The sequence below is a fragment of the Gracilinanus agilis genome, chromosome 3, assembly GCF_016433145.1.
Source record: "Gracilinanus agilis isolate LMUSP501 chromosome 3, AgileGrace, whole genome shotgun sequence".
NCBI lineage: Eukaryota > Metazoa > Chordata > Mammalia > Didelphimorphia > Didelphidae > Gracilinanus > Gracilinanus agilis.
The window spans coordinates 654858302-654879525 of NC_058132.1; the positions used below are offsets into that span (position 1 = coordinate 654858302).

The window sequence follows — 21224 nt, forward strand, 5'->3', positions numbered from 1 at the left end:
CGCGCAGCAGAGGTAACTAGCTTAGGGCGGGGGGCGGCCCCCGGGGGCCGGAGGGAGCCTGGGAAGGGCCCGGGCCGGCGTCCCGGGGAGGGCGGCCGCGCCGGGCCACGGGCTGGACGAGGGGGCCGTGGTGCTGCGCGGGTCGGAGGCGAGCTCGCCGCGACCGGGCCGAGTCGGGGCCCGCGGAGGCGGCTTCGGACCTGGATCGGAGAGCCAACCCAGCTCCTCAACTGCTCTGCTGACCGCGGCCTCCCTCTTTCCAGAAAGGGTTCTGAAGGTACCGAATAACTTCCGGCAGCTCATGACTTCCGGCCTCGCGCGGCAGGAAGCGGTCCAGTCCGCAAAGCCGGCCTATTTCGGCCCCGCTCCCGCTTCAAGCGGGCCAATCAGAAAGACGTCCCGACCTTCCACGAGACGGAAGCAAAGCCGGAACAACAATTTCAGCCACCGGCGGCTGCGGGAAAGGTTTTAACAGTTGCACCGAGTCGGCGGGGCGGAGCCGAGCGCTCAGAATCCCGACGCCCGGAGGCTGCCAGGGAGCGTGGTGAGCTACCATTGGTCGAGGATCGGGGCGCCTCACGTCCTGGGCGGGGCTTGCAGCGGGCGCGACTCCAGTCAGTCTCCTTAGCCGCCGTAGGATTTCCCAGAGGTCCTAGCGCTTACCTCTCAGGTAGGTAGATAGTGTTTCACGTGACTATTTCCTAGGCTAGAAAGACTGAGAAACCTATTTTCTTCGGCGTTGCTACTGTTTCAGCCCTCCTCTCCTCTAACCATCTGTAGCCCCCAAGTTCCTCCAGGACGAACATCCACTCTGCGGGAAACTTTCCTGATGCCCCGGCATTCTACAGATGAGGAAACTGAAGCAAGGAGAGGGGAACATCCCTCACTCACGTCGGGTCTCCGTCCCCACCCCCTTTCCCTCCCCACCGAATGCCAGTTCGCTGCTCTCTTTGTCCCATTGTGGACTCTTGTAATAGACTCGGGAACTTCTTACCGGATTTCCCACGGTGCGCCAGGCCCGAGGCCACAAGAATGAGGCCGTCCCTGCCCCCAGCAGCCTAATCACTCTTGGGCGTCCAGTGTGCAAAAGGACCACGGAAGAGATCCGTGGTGAAGAAAGTACTCGATTTCTCCTTTTCTAACTGGAGCTGACCCCTCGATCGAGGCTTCCCTCCTTCCTTTCTTGGCTAGATTCCTTGAGAAAGCTGTCTGCCTTTGGGCTTCCACTCCCCCCCCCCCCCTTCTCATTCTCTGCTTAACTGTAGGTTGGCGTTCAGCTTAAAATCTTAAGATCCCAATTCTGTCCCTGTTCCCTGAGAATTCGTCCATTAGTTTTTTTTATCTAAAATATAGTTAAATCTCATTTGTTTGAAATTCAGAGGGGCAAAAATAAATCAACATTGAAAAGGTGCTTTTCATTGGATATATAACTTCTACAAGGCAGAGGACACTAAAAATTAAATTAAAAACCTGTACAAAGGTACTTACGGACGAGGATATGTATGGTAAAAACCAATTGTGAGTAAGAGAGACCCATTCCCAAATACTTAAGTTTCCTTTAGGGCTGATATGCAACATATTTCAAGTAAACAAACCTGTTTCAGATCACAAAGTATTAGGAACCCATGAGTTAGAATTTATGGTCAAGTGCTTCGGGTGGTCTAAATGGGTAATCCCTCCTAGGTCCAGTTAAGAATAATATTTTTATTTTAGACACTTTCAGATCAACATGGAGTGGATTTGCCTTTAACAGTTGTGGCAGGGCCTGAAATGTTATGATGTCATTAATTCATTCTCAGGGAACAAGAGCGGAATTGGGCTCTCCAGATTTCAAGTTTCCCCCTCTCCCCCCAAGGCACTGCTAGTTGATTCTCTCTGAAGAACAATAGAATTTGGGGAACTAAGGACCAGGAAGTATGATTGATTGGCATTACCATGGCTACCAGGAAATGAGAGGTCCAAATTACACAGACAGGATGCAAACTGGCTTGGGAAAGAAACCATAGCCTGAGACTGGGGCATCTGGAAGTAGTCTACTTACAATGGATACTAAAAGGATAATTCCTGCTCTGGTGTTAGTCATCTAGGGAATGGATCTGATAAAATAGGGGAAGCTTCTAAGATTAAAAGGGAATTTAGCGTTTGCTTAGGTCTTCTAGCCCCACTTAAACTGGGGTTATCAGTCTCCTTTGTCAAGGTCACTCACTGTCCAGGTGTCTGCCCTGGCCTTCTTTCTCTTCCCTTTTTAGTAATCTCATTAGTTCACATGGATTCAGTTAACATCAAATCATGCAGATGATTCTCATATGTTTATACCCCTAACTTCTCTTCCAGTCTCTATCATTTCTCCAGCTGCCAAGCAGACATCTTGAACTGGACATCCCATAGGCATTTTTAATCAACATGTCCCCAAATCAGCTCATTATCTTTCCCTATGACATCAGCAACCATTCAGATTTGCAACCTGAATGTCTTTGAACTATTCTGTGGTACTCATGGCCACATTATTCAGTGAGTTACCATGTTCAGTTAATTTGGCTTTCACAGCTTCTCTTGGCTGTCTTCTCTGATGCCAGCTTCAACACCTTTCGTCTAGAGCCTAGACAATTATAATAGCTTCCTGGTTGGTCTTATGGGTGGAGGCTGGCAGTGGGCAGTGAGGCAACATTAACAGAAACAGGACCCTCATGCTCTGAAATCATGTATTTCTCACCAGTTAGCACTCATTAAATGTCAACTGTAAAACCTGTAGTTTCAGTAGTCGTCAATCATGAATTGCAGAATCTGTATTTTTGATCAGTTACCTGACAGACCTTAGGACAAAAAGCCCCTCCAACACCTGCCAAAATCATGGGACAGAAGGCCCTAGCCACACCTCTCCTCCCTGGCAGGGTACCAGGACTCTCTGTTCCTGAGACCTGCCAGACCCAGACAAATGTATAACCTGACTGTCCATTCCTGAGAACCACCTCCCTCTTAGAAAGAGCCAATGAAACCTATCCAGATTGCCTTCTTCCTTACTTTCCCTTCCTTCTTCAAACCCTTAAAACCCTATATTTCTCCCTACCCAGGTGGGACTCCATAGTGTCATATTGAATCTCTGGGAGCTTGAAGTTCATTCAATGATTGACCGATAAGTCAGTTGGATAGAATGTTTCCAGTGAGGCATGCGAGAGACAGGAGGGGGCAGTTGAGAACCCTGGGAGAGATTCTGGGGTCTTACCTGTCCTGAGGCTAGAGATCTGTGTGGTTCCTGGTCTTGGAATGCAAACATCACTCTGCAAGCTCTTCCTGTCCTTCATATACCATTATCAACCTGTACTTGACCACCACCTTGGTGTCTACTGCCCCTAGATATTAGGAGTTTCATCATCTAGTTATCTAGGCTTCCCAGAGCCCGGGAGGGATCCGGGAAATGGGCAGGAGACGAAGAAGAGGGTGGAAGGGTGGATATATCTCAACTGTTAAGGCTTAAGATCTACAGAAGAAGAAGCTGAAGATTTCCCAACAGTTTACCTACTCTGGTTTATCCCTGGCCAGGCTGAACCAGAGGGAAGCTAACATTGATTCTTCATTTGCCAGCAGTTAAGAGTTTCATTAGTAACAATTTAAGTAGGGTCTCCTAATACCTCAATCCTTTACCCTTATCCTTCTTGTTAAATATATAAAGTTTAAAGTACCTTCCTAAATTGGTTTCCAAAGCTCATTTGGGAAGGGAGTCAACGCAGTCAGAATATCAACGTTATCCCAGCTGAAGAGCCCAAATTAATATATCAATTAACCCCAGGTGGGTCCTGAAGGGATAAACCACTTTGACCTGAAGGATCATGCCTGGGCAACTGTTATAAAGGAGAAGTGACATCTTATCCTCTCTGTACATCATTTCTACTATCTCAAATAGATACTAGTGACCTCCTTTAAATATAACAATAGGTATTTACTGACATTGGGCCCCTTGCCACTTCAAATAAACCCTGCTGTACCACCTACTCTGGTCTCATTGTCTCTTGGGTCAAATTGACATTACCCATTCTGTATCATCAATCATCTGTATAAGATCTGTAATGCCTAGGCATCAGCTTTGTGCTGCTCTGTTTTATTAATTACTCATACCATTCTTTATTTACCTTAGTTATGAACTGTTAGGACTATGCTATAACACCCCCACCCCCAACCAATGTTCCCATTCTAGAAGGGCAGCAAGACCTCTCCCACATTGATAAATGATAACAAGATGGACAATATGTGGAACATGGGACATTCACACTAAGGACTCTGGCATTCCAGAAGAATCCCCCAAATCTGTACATGCTCCTTATTCCCTTTTTGATGATTTTGTACCCATTCCTCCACCAGAATTTGGCCATGTCCATTTTTCCAGGGTTTTTGGGAAAGGTGAAGATTTCTCAGGAATGGGAGGTGACTAACCCCTAGATCCACAGGGTGCTGAAGCTGCTATTCCAAACCTGGAGAGCTGCTATTCTATCTGCTCCAGAGAGGCCATTCTACTAGCTTCTGGGCTTATTCATCAGCTCTAAGGCTATTTGATTAGCCTCAAGGCTATTCCACCAGCTATTTGGCTATTTGACCACCTTATACCTCCTCTTATTCAAATAAAATTCTTTTCTTACTTCTGGATTGAACAGTTCCAGTCTACCATTCTTGGAGCTAGATCCTGCTACAAACTTGGGTGTGTTTCTTCCACAACATTCCTACTTCACAAGTGTCTCTATTCCAGTCCATTGTCTAATCAGGTGTCAATTTGATCTTCCTAAACCATAGGACTGTTTTTGTCATTCCCCCTCTTCAGTAAACTCCAGTGGTTCTTTATCACCTCCAGGATCAAATATTCATAAAATGCTTTGTTTGGTTTTAAAGAGCTTTATAATTTGTTCCCCTCTCCCCCTTTCTATAGTCTTCACACTTTACCTTCCACTCCTTTCTTTTAAATGCAATGTCTGAACTCCTTGTTCTTCCTTCTACAAGATACTCCATCTCCTGACTTGAAATATTTTCACTGGTGGTCCCTCATGCCTGAACATTCTATCTGTCTCCCCTTCCCTTCCTTCATTGCCTCCTAGGTTCCTTGGCTTCCTTTAAGTCTTAGCTAAAATCCTAACCTTTACAAGAGACCTTTCACAGGCTTCCTTAATCCAAGGGATTTCTCTCTGAGATCTTCAATTTATCCCTCATATATTTTGTTTGTATGTATTATTTTCATGTTGTCTCATCCACCAGAATGAGCTCCTTGAGAATGAGGACTATTTTTTCTTCCTTTCTTTATCTGTTTTTGTTACCCCAGTGCTTAGCTCTGTTAAACAGAAAAATCACTCTTTAATTAAGGAAAGGGGTACAAGTGCTTAGTTAGGCCTCTACACATTGCTGTGCACCATACACCCATGCAGAGTCCAAGGATTGAACTCTGGATGCTCTGGTCCCTGACCCTTGGGAGAGCCAACTGTGCTAGATGGACAACTCTAAAGAGCCATTAAAGTGGGGAAGCTTAAATACCTTTCTAGGGGAGCATGGGGGACTAAAGATGAAAGGGATAGTTGATTGGCTTTACAATGTCTACAAAGGAAAATGAGAAGTTCCAGACAGGAAAAACAGTGAGGGGTTGAACTTTACATTGGACATAAAGGCAAATGAATAAACATTTTCATGGATTCCAGATATGCTTTTACAGCCCTACATGCCACAAGTCTGGAAACATAGGGGGTTCATAACATCTGGAGGAAAACAAATTGCATATGGGGACATCATTCTGCAACTTTTAGAAGCAGTAAAATTACCCAGTAAAAAAGAAGTAGCAGTCATGCACTACCAGGGCCACACTCTTGGGGAAGATAGCACACCATTAGGGAACCATAGGGCGGACATAACAGCAAAGTATGGAGCTAGATTTGGCCCTATCCATGTTCTGAATTTCACCCTTGTGGAAGAGTACAATTTAAAACAAGCCTATAGCCCAAGGGAAATTCAGGACTGGAAGAAAAATCTAGGGTCCAAACTAGTGTACGGCATATGGTTCTCTGAGCTAGGCAAACCCATCTTACCAAAAGCTCTGTACTACCCAGTTTGCAATGCCATTCATGAAAAAGGGCATTATGGCACCCAGGCATTAATTGGTTCAGTACTACATTTCAGGTTAGCACCTGGAATATTCCCCCTATGCCATAAGAGTTTGCCAAAAATGCAAGATCTGTTTGCAATTCAATTAGGGAGTTTTTAGAAAAAAAGGTCTCGGAGGGTGGAGAGGCGGGGGGGTCTGGGTAGCTCAGTGGATTGAGAGCCAGGCCTAGAGACGGGAGGTCCTAGGTTCAAATCTGACCTCAGACACTTCCCAGCTGTGTGACCCTGGGCAAGTCACTTGACCCCTATTACCTACCCTTACCACTCTTCTGCCTTGGAGCCAATACACAGTAAAGGTAAGGGTTTAAAAAAAAAAAGAAAAAGGAAAAAATGGTTTTGGAGGCCGACCTTTGGCGTACACTCCATTTGAATGCTTGCAGATAGACTATACATGCATGCCCAAAGATAAAGGATTCAAATATGCACTTGTCATAATTGACTGGTTGACAAGGTGGCAAGAGGTACCAAAAAGAACAATGCAGCATTCCTGATAAAATCCCTACTGAAAGAAATCATTCCTAGATTTGGCATACCCAATAGTATTGGCTCAGACAGGGAGTCATTTTACTCATGCAATACTCTGAGAAGTCTACAAGAATCTAGGAATAAAAGGGAATTATCACACCATTTATCACCTAGAAAGTGCTGGGCAGGTGGAAAGATTCAACAGAGAAAGACACTTATTGGCAAAGTCTGTACAGAAACTCATCTAAAGTGGACAAATGCTTTGCCAATAGTGTTATGGTAACTGAGAAGCAAACCTAGCGGGGACTTACATCTTTCCCCATTTGAAATGCTATATGGCCAACCTGTTTGGCAAGGAAGAGCTCACAAAACCCCATATGTCTCAATGCTGGGTACAGATTGCGAACTGCATAAATATATCCAGGCCCTGCAACAAAGACTCACAGAACTCCATGAACTTGGTTTGATTTCCCCTTGATTATGACTTGCATAATTTAAAACCAGGAGACAAAGTGTACATAAGAAACTTCACAAGAAAATCAGTAACAGATCCCAAGTGGTTAGGACCCTATAAAATTTTGCTCACTACCCCTACAAGTATAAATGTAGAAGGAAAAGATTTGTGGTTCCACGTGACCCACGTGAAACCTGAAAAGAAACATACAAATCCAGAACACCCAGAAACAGTTCAAGATAGATAAATTACGGAAAGTGCTGAGGACTGAGAATTGAAATTCAAAGTAATTGCAAAACATAAAATCATTGAAAAACATCTGAAAGTGCATATAACATACACACACAAACAACTGATTTTCATCACTGACAAAGCATCACAATCCACACTGTTCCTGTATCTGGACCAGAGAGCCCATCCGACAACATGTATCATGACAGACAACATGTGAAGGAGAAATAGAAAAGGGGAAAAGCATCAAGAGAAGAAAAGGAAATTGAGAAAATCACCAAGAAGAAATATGCAAGAAAAGAGTACTTGAAAAGACATTGTGAAAAAACTTTTGAACTTTGCAAAAATATGGACAATTGCACAAAGAGGACAGAAGGAAATGATTTATGTAAGACTATGGTGTGGTGATAACACAAAAACACGAATTAACCTCACACTTTAGGGATAATGCAACCATAGTACATAGCATCAAGATACAAGAGAAATTTACAGGCAACTTGAAGAAAATTGACAACTTTGAAAACAAGAGTGAGTATTTTGCATGCACAGTACATAAAGAGAACACAAAACACAACACAAAACTGATATCTAGCCAAGACCTCATGTAAATAATTGAGTGTCTGAAGATTGTGAAAATATAAAATGTATATATATCTATAATGTAAATAGTTGCAAGTTCCATAAGATTTTAACCACATAAGAAAATCAAGTGATTTTCTTGCCTGGTTAACATCGATATGCAGGACTAATGCTTGTATAATAGTGTAAATAATATAAATTTTATATATACCTATAATGTAGGTTGGAAAAGTAGAGTAGAATTGTAAATAATAATCCCTAACCATGTAGATACTGTGGCATAATAACAATTTAGCAGATAATTAGAACATTAGACATAGGGAAAGTGCAGAAAGGGCTAGGGAAGTTCAAAAATTTTTAGCGAGCTAGTGCAGGGAAAGCATAAGAATAAAATATATAAGTATTGTTGGATAGATAACTAAGAATACTAACATACTAAAATAAATTCTCAATATAAAAACTAACATTGCATTTAAAACATAGGTAGTTTAAACATAATTTGATAACAGCTAAGAATAATAAGATAGTTGTATTGCATTACTTGGTAGACTTATACATTAAAAGTAGAAACAAGTTTAAAATTCTGTTAAATCATAGATGGGTTAAATAATAACTTAGAAGACTTTAAGAATAAGAAAATTGTTACACTGTAAACTTACGACATTGTGTTCAATGGAAAATTTTTTGTGTTACAAAATTGTTTTGTACCCTGTAAATATTTTATATAAATTGCAACCCTCATCCCCCTACCAACCTCTCCAAAACCCCTCTTAGAATAGGAATAGATAGATAATTAGTATAATGATAAGACAAGATAAGGATTTATTATTTTGGAGGGAGGGGCAACATAAAATAGGAATAGGAAATAGTGAGGCATGAATTTAGTGGGATTTTTGGAAAAAGTCCCACCACAGAAAACCGGGATACTGTAAGGATGGGGATGGGACAAAAAGAGCCAGAAGAAGGCCGTTGGTGACAGTTACTGACAGTTGGGACCAGAGAGGATTCTTGGTAATGCTCTGGAAGAGGAAGGAGGAGGAAAGGAGTTTTGGCAGAGGACTGAGAGAGAGGGAGGAGGACAACATCTCATCTCAGATCCAGTCCTGAGGGCTTCCCGAGGATCTTTCTTTGGACACTGAAACCCGATTCCCTGGTCAAAGGCATCCCATCGCATCTCACCCAGCAAAACTTCAATCATAGAGGGAGCTAAGTTTTGGGACTCCATTTTGGGAGCGATTCTCTTAGGCTCCTTCCCCATTACCCCACCTTGCTGGGAGACCCTTTCTGGTCTAACTTACAATTAGAAAAAAGAAATAGAAATAGAATCTGAAGGAGAAGAGGTGGGAGGAAACGCTTGGGAGTGGGAACCCCAAAAGTTCCCTCCCGAGTGAGAGACTCCATAGGAATAGAGAAAAGGGCACCCCAAATCCCTCTGCCCTTCACCCGTTTCCCCAATCCCTGAATTGTGATTAATAAAAACCATTCATTAGTCAGATAGTGTTCCAGAGTGCCTGAAAGACAGTGAGGGGGAGGGGAACCACAGCTTAGTCTGGCCGCCTCCATCTTGAAGCCAGACCACCCGCTGTGAAGTTGACTGACCTCAGGGGAGGCTTGTGTGAACCTCATCCTCATTCAGAATTGGAACAGGGTACCCAATACCTCATCTTTTAGGGAAGCCTTGTCCCCAACTCCTGTGGGGCAGCAAGACCATCCAGGTCATCCAGTTCCGGGGTGATACCCCCTTGAAGTCTCTCAGAGTATATTCGGTGGGAGGGGAGAGCTAGAAAAGAGTCTCACCTCATAGACTCTCTCTATCTCCCTTCTATCCCTAACATTAATTACTGGCTCTGTTAATTATTACAAAGGAAAGATCCAGCCAAGGGCTGGGCCATCTTAGTAAAGGACTTTGGCCTAAGAGGAGAAACCATTGGGACAAAAGAGATACTTAACATCAGTTGGGATTAGCCATCCCCACTTAAACTCCTTTAAGGTCCATAGTCAGAGACTAGTGAAGTTGGACTTTCCCTCAGGGAGGAACTCTCAAGGTACAAGGCCAAACTTGGAGCTTTCACCTTTAAGCTAAGTAAACTGAGGTTCATTAAATCTTTCTAGGCTATAAGTTCAGGGACTTCTAGATTCTACTTCAATAGCTCATTGGCTGGCACAAAGTAGATGCTAAATACATGCTAACTGATGACACTTAACTTGGGAATAACACAGAACTACCAAAGTCAGAAAAACCAATATTTGGCCCTTTACTCAGAGCCCGGCACCAAAAATTTTACAGGGTCTACACCCTAGGACTCTGGGGACATTATCCCTGGGAGTGACGCCATGCAAGATGATGACTCCAAGGCATGAAAAATTTGGGGGGATCTATATACCATTTAGGAAATCCAGGGACAGGGAAAGATGATTGATTGACATTACTAGGAATATAAGGAAATGGGAGTGTCTAAACTAGCAGACAGGCTTGGGAAAGAAACCTTAGCCAGAGGCTCAGGTGCCTACCTTACAATGGATACTAAAAGGATGGTACCTGCCCAGGTATTGGTCCTCTTAGGAACAGGCCTGATACAATGGGGAAAACTTCTAAGATAAAAGAAAATTTAGAATTTGCTTAGCCCCACCTAACTGAGATTATCATTTACCCCAGAGTCTATTGTTCAGTCCTAGACTAGCTAAATCTGAAACTTCCCCCGGGGTGAACTCTCTTGGGGTCTCCAGTTTACAAGCTAACCCTAAAACTAGGGGTTCATCTGATCTTACTGGGCCACAAGTTTGGGGGTTTCTAGATTCCATGTTGACAGCACCACAACCCCCCTTAACTCTTGTTTCAATATGACACTCTTCATGCTTTGATATTTATTATCCTATGAGAAAATGTTCCTTTAAATCTATGTGGGTTAGCTAGAAGGGTCTACATCCAGGTATTGAGTTTATGAAGTGTTCAGGGAGAACTAGTACCTCTAGGGTAAGAGCTTGCCAAGCCCTTTTCAGGACTGCTCAGCTGCTTAAGTCTATCTTTTACCCAACTCTCACCTGTAGTTCCAAGAAGTATAGCATATATTATCTTGGCAGCTGGGCTAAATCAGGTTGGGGTAACAGGTATAAGAATAATAAGAGCCTAGTTACTAATGTTAGGGATGGAGGGGAGATAGAGAGTCTATGAGGTGAGACTCTCTTGGAGCTCTCCCCTCTTGCCAAATATACACTCTGAGAGACTTCAAGGGGGTGCCACCCTGAAATTGGGTGACCTGGATGGTTGTGCCACTCCACAGGATTTGTGGGCAAGGCTTCCCTATAAGATGAGGTATGGAGGACCCCAATCTGATTCTTAATGAAGGCGAGGTTCACACAAGCCTCCCCTGAGGTCAGTAAACTTCACAGCGGGTGGTCTGGCTTCAAGATGGAGGCAGCCAGACCAAGCTGTGATTCCCCCTCCCCCTCATCTCTCAGGCACTCTGGAATACTATCTGACTAATGAATGGCTTTTATTCTTCCCAATTTAGGGGTTAGGGAAAGGGGTGAAGGGCAGAGGGATTTTGGGGTGCCTCTTCTTTATTTCTATGGGGCCCATCACTCGGGTGGGAACGTTTGGGGTTCCCACTCCCAAGTATCTCCCCACACCACTTCTCCTTCTGTTTCTATTTCTATCCTTTTCTATAATTGTAAGTGAGACCATAAAGGATCTCTCAGCAAGGTTGGGTAATGGGAGAAGCAGCCTAAGAGATCGCTCCCAAAATGGAGTCCAAACACTTAACTAACTTGATGATTAAAGTCTTGCTGGAATTCGTTCTTAGAATGAGACCTGGTAGAGATCTGCACATCTCCGTATTTGAGATGCTATAAAGACATGCAATTAGGCAAAGAAGGACTTGTAAACCAGCATACATAGCAATGATAGGAGGAGATTGTCAATTAACAACATACAAGCTTTACAATCAAGAAGAGCAGAGTTGCACAAAATGGGTGTAATACAACAAACAGTACCCCGGAATACAATTTGCACAACATCAAACTGGGAGACAAAGTATATGTAAAAAAAATTCAATAGAAAATTGGCTACAGACATAAAATGGACTGGACCATATATAGTATTGCTTACTATCCTGACAGCTATAACAATTGCAGGGAAAGACACATGCTTCCACTGTTCCCACATAAAACCAGAAAAATCCAATATCACTGTAACAAACATAGAAGAAGATAATTAAACAAAAATAGGGGGCAGCTGGGTAGCTCAGTGGATTGAGAGTCAGGTCTAGAGACGGGAGGTCCTAGGTTCAAATCCGGCCTCAGACACTTACCAGCTGTGTGACCCTGGGCAAGTCACCTTGACCCCTATTGCCCACCCTTATCACTCTTCCACCTAGGAGCCAATACACAGAAGTTAAGGGTTAAAAATAATAATAATAAACAAAAATAGTGATGAGAAATGAAAACAAAGAATTGAGAAAAAGTAAAATACACCACAAAGCAAGAATAGTGCCACATAATGTTCTAGACAACGAGATCCCAGCAATTGACTCATAACAATAGTCAAGCATGCCACAGTGACAAGAAGAAGACAAGTTTCCAGCCCAGAGGAAAAGATTTAAATCATCCCAGAGGAAAAGCTTCAAGAAAAGCTGCCAAAAAAAAAGAAACAGAGAAAAGCTGAAATGGACAGCTAAGAGTTTGAATTTTGTAAATGTGTATATACAAGAAGAGGATAGACGAAAAACAGGACTTTTATGTAAGATTAAGTGTGGCAAGAACATAAAAACAAAATTAATTTCACATACTAGGAAAATAGCATGCAACACTACATAACTTGGAAGAAAGAAGGGATCCATCAGTGAACATGAGAAATGGAAATCTGAAGAAAATTGGTAAGTATCCATTCAATACAACATTATTAGACACAAAACACAAAATCACAAACTGACATATATTTGGAGACCTTGTGTAAATAAACTAGTGTCTGAAATTGCATTTATGCAAAATTGTAAATCTGTATATAGTTAGTTCCTTAAGGTCTTAGGCAAATAGATCAATAGATATTTCTATTTGACTAATATCAGAATTAGGAAACAATGTATATTACAGTATTATATCTAAATAATCTGTGTAAATAATGTATATGGTGTATTTAGTTTAGTAATATAGTGAAAGGGTCTATCAATATGTAACATAGTATGTATATATACCGTATGTAAGATTAGGTTATAGGTTAGACTAAGGACTGTGATAATGAAATCAAATCTGCCCTTCCATCCTTAATCTAATCACCAAAGGTGAGAACATCCCCACTTAATTCACAAGTTGAGAGGTCTATGACCCCACCTGTGCTAGAGTGAGTAAGGAATCAAAATTTACTGACTGCCTCCTGGGCAGTCCTAAGCAAAGTGTCTGTTGTGATTGGACATGGAAACTAAGAGGAAGGCACAGGAAGTGACACAAAAGAAGCCTCTTTAAAAGAGAGTTCAGTGAGCTCAGCTTTCTTCTTGTTCGTGTCTTAAACCTGAAGGAGCTCTGATGGTTTGTGGCTTGTTTCCCCTTTACAGGACTTAGAGAATAGTTAAAATAAGTAGGGAATAGAGTAAGAATTAAATTTATACATAGGATAGATAGTTATACTTAGGAATAGAAGTAAGCTGCCTTGGCAGATGTTTGTTAAAGTTACTTGTTCATTGTAAAACGGATGCTGAAGTTGTGTTTAATGGAAAAATATATACATAGAATAGTTTGCAAATAATAGTAGATAGGTAGAGTAGAAAAACTGTTTGTATTAGTGTAGCTTAACAACATTATTAGCATAAAGATTCACAGTTCTTTGTAATGTTCTGTTCAAAAAAAGTTATTGTACTGAAATTTATTGTAAAACTCCAAACTACCCTTATCCAAAACTTTCCCTGCATAAAATTCCTTAGATTAGATTAGGTTAGCATAGAATAGAGATAGAGTAATTGAGGAAAGTTTATTTTTTGGGGGGGAGTAGTTAGAAATTAGATGAATAGCTTGGTAAGTATAATATACATAAGTGACCTTAAGAAGGTCACAACATTAAAAGGGTACGATTGCGGAAAGGAAAACTGTGAATCAAGCTTATGCATTTCTGCACACTGAGATGGAGCAGACAGAGGTTGAAATGTGACAGGAGGGGGAGTAATAGTTGGAGTGAGAGAAGAGGATTGTGGGAGAAACTGAGAACTGAAGGGTCTTTGCCCTCTGAATTCGGTTGAGTGTGGAGCAAAAGACCCAGAGATCTAGATCCCAACAGATAGAAAAACTTTATGGTGATTCTTCCTTACTCAAAGGAGAAATACAGTTCCTGTTGTGGAGAGCCTCCATTGGAGGAAGAACTAACAACAACAGAGGCCGAGAAGGGCCTGATCCCTTAACTTCAGGGGGTCACCCTGAAGATATTTTTATTCTCTTGACCTTCCCAAGAAGGACACTTCCCACGTGTTTAGGTAGCATAGAGACTTTGATTAGCTTAGAAGAAGATAGATCAGTTGGAGCTGAGCTATCTTGGCTCAGCTGAAAACAAGAAGCTCAGTAGGGTCTTCTCTCCCCTCAAAACCTATCCCCTTTCTAAATTTACTATAATTATTAAACTACTTGAGAAATAGAAAATCATAGTCATATTCATATTGGAGGGAGAACAAAGAACGAGTGGCTGGTGGTTAAGCTCGCCATTAGCCTAGGCAAAACAACAAGAGCCAACAGTAACAGTCTGTCAGACAAGGGGAACTCCTGGGGTTCAACTATTAGAAAATCTTTGCCAAGTAATCTCCACTAATCCCCAGAAGTTTATCAAAGACACTGGTCCTGTTATCCTTAACCTAACATTATTCAGGGGTACATCTCTTGTGGGTGTTTGTGAGGGAATTTCAAAAGCAGCCTCTCAGCCACAGAGGGTATTCTTCCATTTTACTTCTCTAGCCCTCCAGCCCTGCACCCAACCTGTCCTTACCCCAGTACCTTTCAAACTTTACACAATGGCCATAAAAGCAATGGAAGAAGATGCTATAGAGTACTTAGAACTTGCTCAGACATAGAAAAGGCCAAGGTTATCCATTGCATCTCATAAGGAATTAAAATTAAGGGTTTGACTAAATATATGAGAATTCTAAGATAGTACTGTGGTTGCCGATTTAAAAAATATTATAGCTCAAGGGGGCAGCTGGGTAGCTCAGTGGATTGAGAGCCAGGCCTAGAGACGGGAGGTCCTGGGTTCAAATCCGGCCTCAGACACTTCCCAGCTGTGTGACCCTGGGCAAGTCACTTGACCCCCATTGCCTACCCTTACCAATCTTCCACCTATAAGTCAATACACAGAAGTTAAGGGTTTAAAATTAAAAAAAAATTATAGCTCAAGTCAAATTGAATTTCAGTAGTTTTATTTACAAAGAGGTGGAATGAGTGAAAGTAGAGAAATGTGAAAGAGGGTAGAGTAAGAAGTCTAGCCTATCTCCCTAAATGTTGCTCCGTCTGGGGTTCAACCCACGCAGAGCTCATTAACCCCGTAGCTAGAGGACTCAGTGGTGAATTAAACAAGGGCTTAACTCATGGGGCCTCCTCCAAGAAGGGGAGGCCTCTCCAGAACTAATCTCTCCAGAAGCCAGGAAAGGAGGGTAGGTTTCTCACTCACCCAAGCCGAAGCTCCAAAGGAGAAGATCCAGGAGCAGTCAACCCTATCTTCACAATGTAGTGCCATCACCAGTCACCTGATTCTTGCCACTGGACTTGTGTGACTGTGAAAGAGAGAGCGAGATGAGGACTTTATGCATTTCTGCCTCACTTCAATCTAATTTATCCTCAAGTCACACAACATCGCCAGTGAAGTAATTGGGCATCTTCATAAATAAAAGTTGAACAACAACTACTTCTATGAATTTTCAGTAATAATTTTGAGTAGTCTGTAGAAATCAAAGCATCTCTGAACATGCCCACACTATCTTCCCAGTCTTACTATATTTATTCTCTTTCATATCTTCCTTCCACAGCAAATTTATGTTCTATTCTCTGACTATTAAGTTTTAATGATCTGCAAGAAGTCATGGAACCTCTTTTTTTAAGTTGAGAAAGAATGTGAGAGACAAGTTATCTTTTTTCAAGGAAACCAATGAATACTATGCTTTTCATTGTAGGCATGAGATTGCCACCAACAAATTTTCAAATTTTACTAATTTATCATTAATCCCAACATTGTTCTCTGAAAAATGTCCAAATGAGTGTCCTCATGCCCTTGGATATCTCCTCAGACAAATCTTATTCTGAACTTAAAAGATGTGAACCAAAGTAGTAATTTACATTTTCATAATAGGCCAGAAAAAGAAGGTTGTACGTGAAACTATGGATCCCTGTTACATGTTGCTAGCTTTTAAGTACAGGGTGTCCCAAAAGTCTTAGTTCAGTTTTAAGCATTTGTCACTAAGTCTTTTGGGCCTCTCTGTTTATAAGTCTACACTGTAGTTCCCATATTGGATCTATTTATCTACAGTTTTTTCTGGCCTTCTTCCTCTTTTCTTCTTTGTATTAAAAAAAAAGACACCTCAATGATCTTTCTTTTCTTATCTCTTTTTCTTATTTGCTCCTCTATCCCCCCTCACCCCCACATTAGAAAAAAAAGAAAAACCAAGGCAATGCAGTGGACTAAGGCAGTGAGATGTCATATTTGCATTGTCAGGCAAAACAAATTCCCATATTGGCTGGGTCCAAAAATGTATTTCTCATTCTTTGATGTTTTGAGTCTAATACCTCTCTGTCCAGAGCTGAAGAGTATGTGTCATCATTGGTCTTCTGCATTCATAGCAATTATTTCTTTGATTAAAGTTCTCAAGTCTGAAACTTTTTTTAAACGTAATGTAATTGTTTAAGCTGTTTTTGCTTCTACTCACTTCATTGTGCATCAATTGTAATAGTCTTCCCAGGTTTCTCTGAAACTGTCTATTTTATCAATTCTTAATGGCACAGTAATATTTTATTTACATGCCATAACTTTTTTAGTTATTCCCCAGGATACAGATTCCTTTTTGATTTCCAGTTTTTTGCCACTACAAAAAAAGTTGCTATGAATACTTTGGTAGTAATAGATCTCTTCCCTTTTTCTTTGATCTTCTGGGACTTAGGCTAGTGGTATTGTTGTGGGGGGCTTGAGGTGAACCCCCCAGGGTTTGGGAAGGGTACCTTTTGCAAGGATGCAAGACTTTGAAACTTAGCTTAAAAGTAAAAAAGACAAATTTATTAATTTAGAAGGTAATGTTGAATTTGGCCAGGATGACAGCATAGGTAGAAGACTGCCTTCTAGGTGGAACAGCATAGATGGAAAGCTGTTCCCAGATGACATCAATTCTGGGGTCTTTATACTCTTTACAACAGTGAAGATGTGACTAGAGTGGTATGCACTGAAGCATGGGCAGCTGGGAGGATTGCCTGAAGATATAGGTGGTGACCTTCACATTTTAGAGAACAGATGGATGTCTGAGATACAACTTGATGTTATCAAGGAGGTGTATCTCTCTGCCCATCTAAAGGATGATCCAAGGAGGATAATACTCTCAGGGTCTTATAGGAGTTATCAGATGTTTTGGGTTAGGAGTCACACGGATAGAAGGGAGCAAAGGAATTTCCCTGCTTATAGTTTGCCTGAAATACTTCTATAGTTTTGGGGTACAATGCCCATGCCAGTATAAGGTATATACATACACAGTTCAGTGATTTTGGGGGGGCATGATCCTAAATTGTTTTCCAGAATGGCTGGACTAATTCATAGCTTCACCAACAGTGTATTATTGTGTCTATTTTCCCATAGCCCTTCCAACAATTGACATTTTCCTATTTTGGTCATTTTTACTAATCTTAAGGTTATAAGGTAAAAATCTCAGAGTTGCCTTATTTTGCATTTAATTACTTGTGATTTGGAATACTTTCTCACATTTTTTTGGATTTCTTCCTTTGAAAACTGCCTATTCATATCCTTTGACCATTAATCAGTTGAAAAATGTCTCTTCGCACAAGTAATTTTCAAGTCCCAGTTTATAGGATTCTTGAACAACGAATATTTCATTGTCTAGATTGAGCCAGTGCCCAGAGTTTAAGTAGCAATTCAGTTAACTGTCTGTTGCATTAAACATAGCAGTAGTCATTTAACTTTGAGTTCAGCCTCTGAGAATCATTTCCCTAAACCATTCACTCTCTCTTTGACTCCCCCTTTTAGTGATTCTCTTTTTCAGCTTGGTCAATACTACTCTATCTTACTAACTACAGTACTAAAGAAATTTTTTTTCTTCCTTAGGTAGATTATTCCTCTAACTTTTAAGCTTGGGAAAAGATACTACAACTCTTAGGTAGATCAGTCAAAGGCCCCTTCTCTTTGTCTGATTACTTCAAGGGAGAATCCCTTCCTGCCTTGGACAGAGAAGAAACAGGACATTGATTCACACAAGTGATAGTTTCCTAAAGGTTTCTCTTTGAGTAGTCTAAGGCTTCAGACAGTGATAGGAGCCCCTAGTTGGCTCAGTGGATAGAGAACCAGGCCTGGAGATAGGAGGTCCTGGGTTCAAATCTGGATTCAGATACTTCCTACTTGTGTAATCCTGGGCAAATCACTTAACCTGAACCACTCTTTAGCCTTGGAACCAATTCTTAGTATTTATTCTTTTTTTTTTTTTTAAACCCTTACCTTCCATCTTAGAATCAATACTGTGTATTGGTTCAAAGGCAGAAGAGTGGTAAGGGTTAGGCAATGGGGGTTAAGTGACTTGCCCAGGATCACACAGCTGGAAAGTATATGAGGCCAGATTTGAACCCAGGACCTCCCATCTCTAGACCTGGCTCTCAATCCACTGAGCTACCCAGCTGTCCCCCTTAGTATTGATTCTAAGGAAGAAGGATATATATTGAAAGCACAGAGATGTATTCAATGTAGTCTAGAGTTTAAGTAGGGGATAAGATCTCCCCTTTACTGAATCCTTCTGCAGAGGAAATCTTGTCTCATAGCACTTGCTGTAGGCTCAACTCTACATCCAGTCCAGGTTCGATGTTAGGACAAAATGAGGCATTCCTGAGTTACTGGACAAGGGGGGTTACTTTATTCAAGCACAAGAATGCAGGGGTCTTTAGCTTCTGGGGTCCAGGGGCCCCACTGCCTCTTATCTTGAAATGTCTCTGGTTAAGACTCATTGGGAATGTTGATCACTAAGTCTGGGAGTCCACAGGCCAAGAAGCAGCATCGGAGAAGATGGGGCTTACAAGGATGCCTGGGAAGAGGAAATCAGGGAGCCTAGAGTCTTGAGTTAAGAAATCACTTGTCCTATCCCAGCCCCAAATAAGAGAAAGCCCTATAATTGTGTGACCATGATGCCTCTTCTTAGAAGAAAGCTGTAATAACCCCAGGCATGGGTGGCCCCAGATTATCCACCTTCAGATACCTGTGCCAAATCCTTCTTTAATGTCAGCCAAAAAAGGTCATTTATTAGGTGCCTTCCCTGGAGCAGGCACTGGGCTGGGCTCAGGGTACTCTCTCCAGACTCAAGGACCTTGTGTTTTACTAGGAGAAAACAACGAGGTCTTGGTGGCCAGGGCAGAAGGATCTGATTTAGCCTGTTAAAAGGAACATGAATGGAACCAGAGGACAGTAGGTTGTCATATTCTTGGCATCATCATTGATAAGCCTGATTTGATGATTGTTACCTAAGCAAGAGGTGGAAAGGGTGGGAGATGTGCAGGTGAGATGGCGAAGCAGGTGGCGAGGTGGATATCCCAGTGTCCTGATGGATGGCTATGTGAACTAAAGCGTGGTCTGGGGATAGCTTGATCAAAGTCAAGATTGAATTACTCTCTGGTCCCAGAATTTCTTCCCCAGGGTGAGCCAATTGGGCAAGAAACATTTATGAAGCCCCTCTGTGTTCCTGGGCTTGGTGCTGGGAACACACAAAGAAGAAATATTCTCCACTCTAGAGGAGCGTGCTGTGCCCTTTGTCAGAGGAGGCAAATAGACGTGCCTAAGTAGAGATAGCATATAGGAAGTCACTACAAGATAGTTTTGGAAAGGAGGCAGGAGCAGGTCGGGGAACCAGGACAGTCCCATGGATAACTAATTGATCTGGGATTTGAAGGAAACCAAGGAGGAGAGATGAAGTGCATCTTAGAGCTGGGGACTTAGATAGAATGATTGTGTGAGGAAAGGCAACATAGCCAGGTTGTCCGGGCAGTTAGATGAAAAACAATCTTAGATAATAAAGCTAGGTAAAAGCCAGTGTGAAGATTTTAAATACCAAACAGAGGTTTGGTATGGATTCTACAAAGTTGTGAGGCCCAGTGGATAGTGTGCTGGGCTTAGTGTCAGGAAGATGTGAGTTCAGAATTGGCCTCAAACACTTGTTGGCTACGAACACTGGACAAGTGACTTAACCCCTGCCTCAGTTTCCTCAGCTGTAAAGTGGGGGATAATAACAGTAGCCACTTCACAGGCTTGCAAGGATCAGATGAGACAATATTTGTAAACTATATCTATTGCAGTGCCTGGCTTGTAGTAGGCACTCCGTAAATGCCTATTCCCTTCTCCACCCTAAAGATAATTGGGAGCCACTGGAGTCTGTTGAACAGGAAAGCAAAAGTCAATTGTGTGCTTTAAATACAGATCCCTGGCAGCTGTGTGCAGCGTATACTATAGAGGAGAGAGACTAGAGGCAAAGAGACCAAGAAGAAATGCATTTTCAATCATCCAGTCAAGAAGAGATGAGTAAGGATGGTAGCCATGTGAGCGGAAAGATATACAGAGGCAGAATCAACAAGTCATGCCATGACATGTATAACTAATCTCATATCACTTGCCTTTTCAGGGAGGGGGAAGAAAGGGAAGGAGAGAAGGAGGAACTAAAATTTTAAAACGCTAAAGCACTTGGGTGACTAAAGCACAGGAATGAAATGGTCTGCTTGGACTTTGGGAGTCACTTGTGGAGAGATGATTAAAGCCAAAAGAGCTAATCAGATCACCAAAGGAGAGAAGCTGAGGATGAAGAGAACCCAGGACAGATCCTGGGGGGTTCCCCTATTGTGAGGAGTGAGATATGCATGATCACTAATGTCAAAAAGTACAAAATACAACCACAGATTTAATACTTGAAGAATAACTAGTGAATATCACCTCCAGAGAATGAACTGACAAATGGAACCAGAAAAGACATAATTGATATATCCATATCTGGCTCCCAGATGACCCTTGTAAATAAATTATATTAACAACAAAAAAAGCAGAGCGGATTCACTCCTCTGGTAAGGTTTAGGGAAAGTCTTTGGAGGTCTGGGGTCAGGAGAGGCAGGGAGTGAGTCACAAAGCAGATGAGACTCCTCTCTCTGGGCCCTGGTTTTT

The 21224-nt window shown here is 42.0% G+C and overlaps 1 protein-coding gene across 1 annotated transcript in view; it reads left to right on the forward strand.

Moving 5' to 3' along the window:
- Positions 1 to 21224, forward strand: part of GMPS (guanine monophosphate synthase) — a 110790-nt gene that overhangs the window by 5035 nt on the left and 84531 nt on the right. Inside the window, exons 3-5 of the mRNA XM_044669529.1 lie at positions 326 to 544; positions 798 to 862; positions 978 to 1079. Of these exons, the coding sequence (XP_044525464.1) occupies positions 326 to 544; positions 798 to 862; positions 978 to 1079 (386 nt within the window). The remainder of the gene's footprint in view (positions 1 to 325; positions 545 to 797; positions 863 to 977; positions 1080 to 21224) is intronic.